General features: G+C 41.1%; 1 protein-coding gene and 1 pseudogene across 2 annotated transcripts; one reads left to right on the top strand and one right to left on the bottom strand.

Annotated features, from left to right (window-relative positions):
- Positions 1–1137: 1137 nt before the first annotated feature.
- Positions 1138–3183, bottom strand: LOC116926704. 2 transcript variants are annotated; one of them, XM_032933639.2, is made up of 3 exons: positions 2953–3031; positions 2681–2877; positions 1138–2018 (listed from the first exon to the last, which is right to left on the bottom strand). In XM_032933639.2, the coding sequence occupies exons 2-3, from the start codon at positions 2852–2854 to the stop codon at positions 1146–1148; spliced, it is 1047 nt and encodes a 348-aa protein (XP_032789530.2). In that variant the 5' UTR covers positions 2855–2877; positions 2953–3031; the 3' UTR covers positions 1138–1145. The 2 variants fall into 2 exon arrangements, with proteins under 2 accessions (XP_032789530.2, XP_032789531.2); XM_032933640.2 differs by having other exon boundaries at positions 2681–3183.
- An 8811-nt stretch (positions 3184–11994) lies between these two features.
- On the top strand, positions 11995–12804 carry LOC123474467 (annotated as a pseudogene).
- Positions 12805–14142: the final 1338 nt, after the last annotated feature.

Here is a 14142-nt window from a genome sequence, read left to right as displayed (position 1 = left end):
CGACACATGTTTAATTTTAAGCTAATCGGTGCGGTGTACTCCCTCTAGCAGACTCCCAGTACCACCCTCTAATTCGTAGTTACAAGAGTGCGCTGAACAAAGGTTCAGAGGGTGGTACTGAGGTGGCTAAATCTTGAATATATAGTTTATTAGCCATTCTGCATAAACCTTCAGTGCTAGATAGCAAGGGAGTCCCTACAGTGATTGGCGGAGACTTTTAAATGATGGCCGCCGGCTCAACGGTGATTGGCGGGAATTTTTCCATGATGGCCACCGTTACCAGAATCAATTTTGATTGGCCGACAATGTTAAAGCTTGTCGTTTGGTTTTCGTTAGAACGCAAGGTGGCCGAAGAGTTAAATGAAAATCTATCTGTCGGTCGTCGTCCACAAGGCGGAAGCACTTTTCATCTTCCGATTTCTTCATCAGTGTCCCAATTACGGATTCAACAACTCGAATTGCATGGTGAACCTCATAGCGTGTCCCAACCTAGAGTTAAATGGTTGTGCGATAAGGAACCGGCAGCTATGGAAGCTTTTCCGATTGGTGTCGGATAATCTTTATCTTTACAGTGTTGAGGTATTATAGCTTAACAACTTATACTAGGGGGAATTTATATATGACTATTACAAATACGATCTGTTACTTTATAAGTTACTCTAATAATAAAGAAATGATAAGAGACACGGACACGTGTTGTTACTTGCTTGAGCTGCGTATACTTGCAAAAATAGAAGAGAGAGCTGAGACACATTGACACGGTCTTATATAACATAAGGATATTAAGGATAAACAGAATCCTGAGTGAAACAAAAGAGTGAACAGGTACGTATAGGTTTACGCAACCTTTACTTTAGTTGCTGAGGAGAAGCGCACTTTGACACCTGGTCTCAACTAATAGTGAAGGTTGAGTTTTATCATAAGTACAAAACGAATTTGGCAATCACACACCCAAAAAAAGAAGAAGAGGAGAGTGAGAAGACGAAACACAATGAAACGATGAAATACCAAAAAAAAATAAATAAATGAAATATTGAGTGGGATCTTCTTGTCTAATATGCGGTCGATAAGGTGCCTGGTCTGATTCAATATTAACTTCTAGCTCCGATTTCTGGTCTGAGTGCATCGATTGACTGCTAAAAGCATTAAACCGCTACACAGAGTTTTGAGTGCTTTTTCAAAACGTGGTCTTGATCTTTAGATGTGGAGACTGGAAAGGCTGAGTCTTGATTTTTCATGTTAGGGAAATTGTCTCCCTGGTCTGCCTTTAGGATCGCTCGTGCTCTTGCCAGTTTCCGACAGTCTGCCGTTTTGTGGGTGTCTACTTCACAGAGATCACATTCAAATTCTTGATTTTGAAATTTTGATTGCTCCCATTGGTAGTGGTGATATGCAGTATTGTAGCGATTAGCTGCTCCTCTCCTGGCATTTTGAAAGTTTCCTTGAAGACCGGGATATCCACCTCTTCCAGCTTGGTAACTGCCTCTTGATCGTCGGATGGACGAATGGTTATAAGCGCGGAAGGCACTGGACATCTCATTCTTTGATTCAGACTCATCTGATGCAATCACACTCTCTTCTGCCACTAATCTCCGAGTGAGATTATCGATAGTTCTCTCGTGGACTGGTACAACTGTCCATGCGGAACGCACCATTCTAAAGTTTGGTGGAAGAGCGGCTAGGATTTTGTTAAGAATTTGCCTCTCAGGAACTGGCTCATTCATTTCTCTTAGTTGGTTGGCGATGGACACAATCCCGTTGATGTAAGATGTAACGTTTTTTTCAGAATCGTACTGGAAATCGTAGAGTTCCTGCCATCTCTGATGAATGGTGTCATCTGCTCTAGCGGCATGCTGAGAGATCAGTTTAACCCACATTTCTCTTGCGGTAACACATGGATAGAGAAGGATCTTCTGACTTTGATCTGTGGTGGCCAAGATATAGTTTCTGCATGTGATATCTCTCATTCTCCATGCGTTGATGTCGACTTGATTAGTGACCGCGTTATCAACTCTTGTCTAGTAAAATAGACAGTAATGAGTATTTGGATTTTTTTTTTTTTTTTTAGGATAAACTGAGTGTGAGTACACCCTTTAATTGAGATGCAAAATTCTCGTTAAAGTGTGATGACACTTGTTTTTTTTTTGTTTTTTTTTGTTTTGTTTTTGTTTTTTTTTGTTTTAGGATAAACTGAGTGTGAGTACACCCTTTAATTGAGATGCAAAATTCTCGTTAAAGTGTGATGACACTTGTTTTTTTAGGATAAACTGAGTGTGAGTACACCGTTTAATTGAGATGCAAAATTCTCGTTAAAGTGTGATGACACTTGAAAGAAACAGAAAAAAAAATAATAATAATCATAATAAATCACAAGTATTTATGCTGACCAGCATATTGGGTGCGTAGTAGACATTTGAAACAAAATTTATACGATAATGTATAACTTTTATTACACTAATCTCCACATGTTAGTGGAGCACCCCTTCAATAGAGTGGTTTATATATATACAGTACGGTATGATGTATGTACAATCAAGAATTTAAAATGCTGATATCACTATCAAATTTGTACAGATTTTAAAGTTTCTTGATTGAACAAGTTGCGAAATAATCCACTAATTATGAATCAATATATAAAAAAAATGTGAACACACGACAGATAAAAAAAACATGAATTTACCTCCAAAGGGATGGCATCTAGTACACCACCGGGAGGTGCTTCAAGCAAGGCCTTAAGGCCGAGTTGTTCCATCATGTTTTGAAATTCATATTTCCATTCCGTGAAATTCTGGCCATTGAATTTTGGTAAATGGCTCACGTCCTTAAAACTGTTTGTAACTATTGCATTAGCCATTACGCGAAATCTGGGCCCATAACCTGTTGAGGTATTATAGCTTAACAACTTATACTAGGGGGAATTTATATATGACTATTACAAATACGATCTGTTACCTTATAAGTTACTCTAATAATAAAGAAATGATAAGAGACACGGACACGTGTTGTTACTTGCTTGAGCTGCGTATACTTGCAAAAATAGAAGAGAGAGCTGAGACACATTGACACGGTCTTATATAACATAAGGATATTAAGGATAAACAGAATCCTGAGTGAAACAAAAGAGTGAACAGGTACGTATAGGTTTACGCAACCTTTACTTTAGTTGCTGAGGAGAAGCGCACTTTGACATACAGCTGCACTTGTTCAAGCTCAAAGTTAAGAATTTCCGAGTCGATGGTTCGTAACCAATATCCTACAATTTTCGCATCACGCGTGAATACACATTTATCGTCCAAAAGACTCATTTCATACCACCGCATGTCTTATTGTTAATTAAGCTGTGGCATTCAGCTGGCATCCTATCAATAGGAATTTTGTCAGGACCGATCACTTATTGTCCGAAAAAGATCATTGTTACATGGTGAATGTTTCTCCACTTTGCGCAAAAAACCCCGAAAATTTGACCGTGGCGCGTCCATCACTAAAAACAGCGTATCTCTTTTGAACGGCACTGGTATTATTATTGCAGTCGGCATCAGGAAATTGAATAATTCCCATATTCAAGGGCTCAGTGCACTCGCACAGAATCGTTTGAATTGTGAGTGCTTTTAGACCAAAAAGACGTAGAAGCAGTAAAAATGGCAATAGTCACATTTCTATATGCGAAACATAGAGGAAACAATACAGACAAAAAAAACGGAACAATATTATGTCCAACAATATTAAGTCATCCTATGGGTTTCTTAATTCTAAATAAATGAAAATAATAATAAAAGAAGTATAGATGGAAAGATAAAAAGAAGACAGAAAATGAAAGTATTCTGACTCGACTTGACGGCCTCACTGACTGCCAAACTGGTCGACTGGCTGCTCGACTGGCTGCTGGTGAAGTTTGTCCGTCTTTTATACGGCAAAACACATAGTCGAAATTAAAGTCAATCGTGGCCAGGCGTGTTCAAAAATATAAGTCGGCGGAAGAAGGCTGGCTTTGCCGTTAGAGTAATAAAAGTAAAAGGTGGGTCATTCGGGGCAACAACTTGCGGGTCAAAACAGGGCAAGGACTAGAAGATACAGGCAATAAAAGCAACACGTTAAATTTTACCGTTTGAATTTTGATTTGGTCGGCGGATCGTTACAATAAGGAGTAGACATAAGGTAAATAATCAAAGATAACATTTTCGTAGAAAACAAGCGAGGACAAAGATTTTTTTTTTATATCATACACAAACATTTTTCATTACTATTCCACAATACTCTGTTTTATTTATTTTTTTTATAAGAGAGAATTAAGGAACTGTGGTTTTGAGGAACTTGTTTCGTTTTCCTTTCCGAACGTGTTGATTTTTTTAATCTTTTTTGTTTCTTTTTTTCCGCTTTCATTGGGAATTTATTGTGTTTTATTTATTATTTGTATTTTTTTTTACTAAAAGTTCTGTTTTCCACGGGGCGTACAGCATGTGTTAGCAACTACGAAAACGTGGCACTTACTTACGGTATTACAAGAATACGGAAACAAATAAAATTTGGGGAGATTTCTTCAGTGAAGCGGTGCACGACATTCGGTGCAGGGATCCCCTTCGCCCCGATCCGGAGGGTTTTAGTTGGATACACGGTTGTTCCCGTCAGGTGGATCCAACTCGAGGAGCCGCATCGAGCGAGCGTCAATACTCGCCATGTTGGAGGGCTCCTGCGAGTGCTAGCCGTAGGACGTGTTACGACTATACATGGTGGCCCCACTCCCGTTGCCTGCGCATGCTTTGGGGCAACGGTACGGGTCGCACCTGGGTCTGGCGTTTAGGCCCTCAAGTGGGGGCGCCGAAGTTGGAGCAGGTGCGTTGGGGACAGAAATCGTTATACTGATGTGACTGACCGATGAAGGCGGTGGCGGTAGATTGTTGTGATCGGCCATGTCATCTTTTTCTTTTCTTTTTAATGGGTAAGTAAGAACCCGAATGTGTGTTGCATCGGTCAAGAGTAAAGTGCAAGTGTGGGTTGTCGAAGATGGTGAATGGCGTTTTTTCTCTTCTCTTCCCGCCAGTTGAATTTAGGCGACGTGAGGAAGCATCGACGTCGATGGCTAGTTGGAAATTCGAGAGCTGGGTGAATCGTTTTTCGCCGCAGTAAGTTGGCAAAGAAGGGCTAGCTTCTCCGACAAGTGTCGTTATATTTTGTGTTGTAGGGGATAGAGAAGGATGGATTTTAAAAAAGAAGTAGAAAGAAGAACATAGAAGAAGGAAGGGGCTCTGGGTCAGTACGGGAGCTACTTTGGAGTTCAATTTGTAAAAAAAACGTACCATGTAAAGACATGCCTCCAGTTCTGATCGAGATCGATTGCAATCGACCGATCATTTTTTCTGATCGATTGCTCATCGACTTCAGTCGAGATCGAGATCGAAATTTTACTGATAAATTTGACCAACTTTCGAAACGCCATCTATGAGTCGCAAATAGTAGTTCTTCTACTTTGCTTTGCAGAAGCCATACATCATGCTTACTATTCTTAATCAGTCACAGTAATAGTTCACTGCTTTCAATCATTTTTTGTCACTTTTTTTATAATAGCTGAACGCTGAAGCCATCTCTTCATTAAGTAATGAGGAAAATGAAATCAATCGTTACGTAAATGTACTTAATATTTGTAAAAGAAGTTAAAAATACCGATCACATTTTTTTTAGTTTTAAGATTGGGGTGGAATGAAGACAAACACTGAATTCTGAGGAAAATTTTCAATCTCCAGGCAGAATTGAGCCACATATTGTTTCTGTGTCACAAAATTCTTCTAAAATATCAGTTCAAAAGAAAAAAGTACAGTAAACAAATGTTTACTCGAATTTTTCTCAACAAAAACCACCAGTTCCATTCTTCATTGAATAATGCACGAAGACATCTTTTTTTAGTTTACACTAATAGCTAATCTTGCTGCTTTCCAAGGTGACTAATTAGTTTAAAAAAAAATTTTCCAAGACTTTTCACCGTGCTAGATGACATGAGAATTTTTTGGTCAAAAATTGATCAGATGAACGATCAATCGATCAGTTTGTTTCCGTGATCAATTGAACGATCGATCGATCAAAATTTGAGGCTGATAGAGATCGTTCATCATCGATCACGTTTTCCTGATCGAACGGCAGGTCTGACTATGTTTAATTACGGGGCAAACCTACGCAAGGTGAGTACGCATAAGATTCATATAACCCTTGTAAACCGTCGTGTGCGAATGATGCGACCCTTGTATTTGCGAATCATTAACCCATTCCTCCCATTTTATCGTTACTTGTTTACTGCTCTTTTATGTTTGACGAGCCAAAATAGATAAATTAACTATCGTTTCAAATTTTACAACTTTATTTACTACAGGATCAATTTCGAGAGATGAACCCAAAAGAAGAAAAAAGGGCAAAGAATCAAAGACGACAGGATAGAGGAATTGCAGAGGAAAGAAAAAAAATGATAGGAAAGATATCCATGCTGTAAGCATTTCACGACAGGTTAGAAAATAGAAAAAGTTTCTTTCTTTCGTTCGTGATCGTAGACGAAATTTTTTTCGGTTCAGGTTTTACTCGTGCTTACTTATCACCTCCTTGGTGAGAGCGGTAAAAGAGCGCGTCGCACGAAGATGACGGCCATCCGTAAAGCGGAGGATGACGATTCGTCGGATCGAGATCCAGGATCCTTTTCAAGGGGTCAACCGCAGTACGCCAGTTTTCATTCTGGATATAGACTTGAAGCCTATTTGCGAGCAGGGAAGTCCGAACCCGTAGGCTTTCTTCATAGCAGTGCTGCTCTTGGACCCAGGTGTTCTCTCCGTACGAATCTCATGACTGGCTAGTCAAATGCACGACGGTCTGCTGCTGCGGCTGTGCCCAATCTTGCACCGTGTGCTGCTGCTGTTGTGCCCAGCCTTGGTCGGCCAGCTGTTTCGGATGTCCCCAGTTTTGGGCCCTTGACTGCGCCACAGGTGTACTCTATGGCGCTTGCACGTTGTGCTGCTACGCGGAACCCAAGCCCCAGTCATGGTAAGTGCCGAGACGCCAGAGCCGAGTCGAGGGCGGCAGGTGTTCCTCCGGCTCTCCGTTTAGTTGGTGGTCCTCCATGGTGAACAGGTTGTGTCGACGTAGAAGAGATTAATGTGGGCAACGAAAGAGGGTTGTGGTATGATTGATGGTTTTTCCAGTCTCATATAATTGAGCGACTACTGATGACATTGATGTCACAGTATCCAGCATTAATGCTTCGTTCTCAGTTCGCGTTATTGGAACCCGTCTCTGTAACGCAGAGGCTTCCTTCGACTGCGTTGCGGGCGTCCAGTGACAAATCGGAATTGTTCGGATTTCTCGGCCAACGCATCTTCCTCGGGCTCCGTGATGGACATGCATCTGAGTCATTAATAGCGCGTGCAGAATCGTTCTCGCTAATTCTATCGTGATGAATCATCTGTGTTGCGTCGTTGTGTTTTTCGGTGGTGGAAATATTTTCTTCTGATGAAGGTCGGAATGGATAAGTGATGTTTCCTGGACCTAATGGTTGCGGAATATCTCCGTCGGAAAATTTTTACCCGCTAGAGTGGCGTCCAAATTGGAGCTATCGTTCACCATTGCTTCTTCGTGATCTTGACCTTCAATGGCAATGTCATTTTCGGAAAAATCTATTGTTTGGGTTGCAGTTGATTTACGGAATCAGTTTTCAAAGTCCGACGGGCTTTTAAAGGGAGGACGCATTTCCCTTTTTCACAACATCGTTTCATGCAAGGGTTTTAAATTATTGACATGTGTACGCTGGCACACATAGGAGTTATCAGCTCAGCTAAATAGTAAACGCGGCTTTCGGCTCGTTACAATACAAGAGGTAAGCGAATGTATAGTATCTCTAAAAACTCACCAGAGACTGCTCTCAATACTAATCAACTATTCCCCGACTCATGAGCACTTACCTTCCTTATACCCTTTCTTAGATACCCTTGAGACCCAAGACCCTGAGTCCGAAACACAACAACTTAGAGAACAGTTTATCGCACATTGGAAAAAGCTCGTAGAGTATGAATACGAACATTTTAACGAAAAAATTAAACCTCATCTAACCATCTCAACAACCCTTAAGTTAAAGCAGAAAGAGGACGAACAAACAAAAATCAAAAGTTTTACTGCCCTTCTTTTAATTTCTGTCTAATCTCATTTTTTAAACGTTTCACTTCCATATGATATCGGATTTCTATATATTCAAACATTTAAAAAGGGACCATTTCCATGCGATGTTCGTCGCAACAAATTCAAGTCAAAACAAGGCCGTTCAAAAATGATTTTGAACAATTTTCTCAACTTTGGCAAATGTAAGTAAACATGCCAAGCGAGGCAAAACGTAGGAAGCCTTTGCCTCTCTTGGCATGTTTTTTAAGTTGAGAAAATTGTTCAAAATCATTTTTGAACGGCCTTGTTTTGACTTGAATTTGTTGCGACGAACATCGCATGGAAATGGTCCCTTTTTAAATGTTTGAATATATAGAAATCCGATATCATATGGAAGTGAAACGTTTAAAAAATGAGATTAGACAGAAATTAAAAGAAGGGCAGCATAAGCTGCGCAAACTGTCTAAGATGGTCAATTAATGTGTATTAATGTATATTAAGGTTTATAATACAAAGAGGAATTGATTCAGGTTTCCTTTATTTGTATAGTAAATTTTTTTAATTTTTAATACAGAAGAAAATAGCGCGAAAAACAGTCACAAACGACTACTTTCCCCATTGTTGACAACGTTCAGGAGGGAATGTTATGACTGATCCAGGTAGTCAGCGCCCCTAGCGAGTGCCCCAAAATTTGTCCACGGAAATAGCAGACGAACAGCCCAAAAAAGGCCTAGCAGACGACAGTTCTGGGACCTCTAATGTTAGACCATGGTTTTACTATGTATTCGTGGCTCCGAAATTCTTAAAAAACTCCAATATTGTATTTCCCCGAACAACGTTACATAGAAACGGAATTGGTGAACATTTCTATTTCCCTTATCGGGGGGAGGAATGTAACGAGCCGAAAGCCGCTTTTACTATATTACACTCATACTGTAACGAAACGCCAATCGAAGCCCCTTCTTACCACTTTTCTTTTGCTTAATTAAACTGAGACCTTATTTCTTAAATTCTTCTTAACTTAATACGCCACTAGTTGACCTAGTTATTAGACTTTCTAGAAAATATAACAAGCGGAGAGAACAAGTCTCGGCACGCCCGTTATAAATATAAACTTTTACGATTTGTCAAAAGCCGCCCAAAACGGACTTAACCTGCCGTGTCTAAAAAAAGATATATTTTGGTCTGTTGGGAATCGCCCGAAACGGCCCGAAACCGTCCGGCCTATTTTTAATAATCGTCCAAATTCGCCCAATCTCGCTTGAATTTGTCCGTATATACCTCTTCTTGACGTCCAAAATCGCCCGATACCGCCCGATTTTGTTCGCCTATACCTTAACATTGTCCCGTATGTCCTCCATGGGATGATGACTAACATATAAAAAGCCACCGCAAACTCCCAAAAGTCAGTCAGATCTACTCTGCCTGTTCCGTGTGCCAACTTAGGCCTCTGCCGCTCTCCCGCCGAGCCCGCTACCGTAACTCTTGCAAGCCGCAGAATAAGTACCCCCTTAAGTAATCACTAAGTAGCTGTTTGACTCTTTCTTTATTACGTCTATGCCTTGAAGTTAGTACCCATTGGTAACATTTAAGTCTCGTGAGTCTTCTTTCCTCGATTTACGAGCTTGAATTCTACGAGTACCTGTTGCAAATCGGTTTATAATACACGGCTTTTTATTTATTGCGTGCGTGTTGTTTTATGCTTGCTAAGTATACAAGACATTGTGAGTAAAGACGCCGCATTAAATTTAACTTTTCCGTATTGGAGACAACATGACAATGTCGTGTACTCCTTTAAATCTGGTGGCAGCGGTTTTCAAACTCACTTACAATGTCGCTGTATACGGGTGCTAAGCCTAAAACTAGAAGTACCTTTTTCAAAAAATCTAATAAGACTGCTAACGCTCCCACGGAACTCTTTGTTATTCCACCTTTCACGACTGATCTGACTCAGCCTAATACGTACACTCCTCTCAAATCTCCTCCTTCCCAGAAGAGACCTACTCGTTCAACGCTAAATTACGTACCTTTAGAGCAAGTAGATAACCCTGAGGCTATTTTACGATCTAAGAAGATACGCATCCAAAACACTGACAACGTAAATCCGTCACTTATAACCAGGATTGCAAATTTCTTTACACCAAAAAAAGTGACAAATCAAACCAATTTATCAATAAGTACCGAAAGCTCCAACAAAGGCAGTATTAAAACAGAAACCATAAATACACAATGAAACACTATTTCCCAAACCCCGCAAATTACTGTCATCCCTGAATCACATAGTGCAAACACAACGCCCACGATAAGTTCGGTAAGTGACAAAACGAACTCAGCAAACAGCAAGGTCCTAACAAATAACACCCCATCCGACGAAACTAGCACCGACCAGCCAATACAAAATATCTACGTAATAAATAACGCAGCCACCACATTCCATCAAGATCGTGTAGACAACCAGACTATCGAAGAAACACTCTCGACCATAATTCCAAACACTTCAGATCTTTCCCCGCCCACTAGCAACTCATTTTTCGAATTAGTCAACCGTCTCACAGGGCATCTCCATATTCCACCACCAAATACCAGTACTCCCCAAGGAAACATTAAACCTAACACGCTCAACTCCACCACAAACACCATCAATAATCCCCTACCTTTCACGCCGTACATCGAACACATCCTGACAGCGCTAAGCCAACACAGCAACGCTATCGGCGGAGACGAACTAAGCATCGATATCATAGAATACCCTTTAAGAACAATTTCCGCGCATGGAAAAGTGGAACATCACGACGAGGATTGCAACATTGCACAAACAGTACGCCAATCTACTCCGGCAAGAGCTGAAACAAATACGCCCCGCGTATCCACAAGCCAGTGCAATAATCGCTTGGATAACAACGGAGCTAGAGAGCACCCCATCCAAACAGCAAATCCATCCCCTCCGACAGGACTTTCAGTGTGCATATTTAGAGACCTGCGACCATCATTCCCACTTAGCACTCCAGCCCTACTTTTCAGAACTATTGCACAACTTAACCAAACTCGCGGAAAGGAAGAAACTCACGAAAGCTCTACAACTCTGGCAGCACGAAGTGAGCGAGCTGACAGCCCTTTTGTGTGCATTTGTGACCGCTGCAGTCAACGAAATAAGATCCATTCTCCACTTTGTGAAAATACCGGGCCAATTCGCGGTCGTAGCGCAGACTTACACCACAGCGCTCCGGAAAGAAGCGAGTACCAAACACACGACACGACAAGGAACCTACTCTCTCATCCAGCCACTCGAAACCCTAGCAATAACACTGAACACAAAACACCGGATCGGGATCACGCTATTTTGTACAAAATTCAGTCAACTGATCAAACCCCTGTTCGACCCCAACCACGTTACACCCCTGCCGTCACCCTTGAAGATCAGAATCCCGATCCCTCGTTTTCCAAATACGTACGGACCAGTTTATTACCTCCCACAAAAGACACAAAATCCTCACCGTCTCTGGTTTGATACGAACAGAGCTGCCACTCTAAAACGAACCGGCGCATATACGCCTTACCCGAAAGAAGCGAGCTATCAAACTCCCGAGAACAGCACACACAAAGAAGCCTGGGTAAACTGCACCAATTACTCACCCACTGACTGTCACACGGGACGAAAAGAAAAGCGAAGACCAAGAGTGTTTATTTAACGAAAAAGGAATCAACAACATAAACATCACAAAAAACCAAGAAATGGCATCACCCCCAAATAATTACCGGAAAAATTACCACCGTAAGGGCAGGGAAGCCATCACCATGCTGAATCAACTGCAAAATTTCTCAGGCATCCTCCCTGTTCGCTTCGATCGTTGGATTTAGCTTTTCGACAACGTCGTAGCCATGTCAAACTGGGACAACGCAGAAATAATCAGTATGCTGTCAACTAAAATGTCGGGCGAAGCATACGACTTACTACAAAATATCTTGGAATCCAGCGATACTTACGAATACGAAGATATCAAGAAACTCTTCCAAGAAAACTACCATGGATCCGAAGACATTGACTTTTATCAAAACCAATTAGACGAGATACAACGGAAGTCAAAAGAAAATATTTAAAATTATTCCTACAGACTTAAAACGCTATACACACGGGCCTATCCCTCCAACAACCAGGAAACACCCGAAGAAAAAACCACGCAACTAAGATTACTTCGACAAAAATTTTTGCAAGGACTGGAACCAGAACTTCAAAACATCGTAAGACACAAATCGGTATCAACATTCGAAGAACTTGTATCTATCACACAGAAGTACGCAAAGCGCGTCCAATCAGATACGATAGAAAAAGACAAAAGGATATTTGTTAACGCTGTAGCTAGCACTCAAAACGAAACGTCTATCCTACAAGCAATTGAAAAACAAAGTGAACACATAAACTCAATCGCATCCTGCCTGAAATAAGCCACCGCTGAACCTGCTCTACAAGAAACAAGCACATCGCCCGACTTGAGCGGAAAAATTGACCGTTTAACGTACGTCATAACAAACCTCGGCAGCATCATGCAGGCTAGCATTCGCCAAACAAATGAGATACGTAAACCCCTCAGAAATAACTTCAGCTATCACCCGAACCAATCAAGACACGGAAATTTCTCAAACCACGCCCCCAAAACAGTTTCAACCGCCAAGGCCCAATGAACGGGTTCCGACAACCAGTCGGAAACACTTTCGGCAGGCCTAACGAAAATAACTCAGGTCAGCAACCTTTCCCACGAAATAGGGCAACGCAAAATGCCGCTGGCTGCTCAAACTGCGGCCTCACCAACCACAGCATCGAAAGTTGCTTTCGATTTATAAAATGGCAAACGACACCAGAGACGCCACCTACCTGTTACTTTTGTCAACAAGTAGGCCACGTAATGAAATTTTGGCCCCAGAAGAAAAACTTAATTAAGCCTAACGAAACTGACGCTTCACCGAACCAGGGAAACGAATAAAGGCCAGCCATAAAATTGGGTTAACGGAGAATAGGTCATTAAGCCCCAAAACCATACCATCAGTCGCAAAAATTGCAGCTTTCAGTTAATTAGCAGCCCCTCGACTTTCTGTGATAATTCACGATATTCCGTTTAAAGCATTATTCGATACGGATGCAGCGCGGAGCCTTTTACATATAGATATTTTTAATCGGATAGCGTTGGAAGAGCAAGTGAATTGCTCTGAGTCCGACGTAGAACTATACGATGTGCACAACAAAAAATTTTTTACGTTAGGGTTAGTTTCCCTACCAGTTGTTTACGGTGCCAATGTACTAGACCAAGAATTTATCGTCACGAACGGTATATCAGAATCATGTATATTGGGTCTGGACGCCGCAGACAAACACGAGTTTATTTTTGAGGGCCGCTCCAAAACTATATTCCTTGCCCGTGACAAACCGGAAGGTAATCAGGAAGTTAAACAAAATGGGTTATTACCGACGAGCCAAGAGCCCACGGTCAACGTAGCCATGACTCTAGTTAGAAAGGTTTCAATTGCCCCTAGATCTTCTCAAGTTGCAGAGGCCACATTAAAAGAGCAGGGTGATAGATTAGGCACTAGCTCTCTCTTTTTATTTTCCCAGAGTATGGATTTACCAGAGGGAATATACATAGGCAATTTCGTAAACGCTACGAACGAAAACAGAAAATATCAGATTGTTGTAGAAAACAATTCCAATATGGCACACACTCTACCGAGAGATAGTCCCCTGGGTGAGGTAGAATTCTTAGGGGGTTTCATTCTGCAAAAATTTTTGAAATTCAAGGCGGCCTTTTAAATTGGAGTGCCCAGTACTAAAATAATGATAACTACAAAATTTCAGATTTTTAAAGAAATATTTGACCCTCCCAGCCGTGAGAAAATAGCTAAATTTGCATTTTTCTTCCTATTTTCCCCTGCGCTCGAGATGTTGTACTTAGAATTTTTTAGCGGCCTTTCGTATTTAAGTTCTTCAATATACAACTAATATATGCTCAAAACCTCATATTGATCGAA

This window comes from Daphnia magna, linkage group LG7 (genome assembly GCF_020631705.1).
Source record: "Daphnia magna isolate NIES linkage group LG7, ASM2063170v1.1, whole genome shotgun sequence".
Taxonomy (NCBI): domain Eukaryota; kingdom Metazoa; phylum Arthropoda; class Branchiopoda; order Diplostraca; family Daphniidae; genus Daphnia; species Daphnia magna.
Note: the sequence above shows the minus strand (reverse complement) of the source record. Positions and strands in the feature narration are given on the sequence as shown.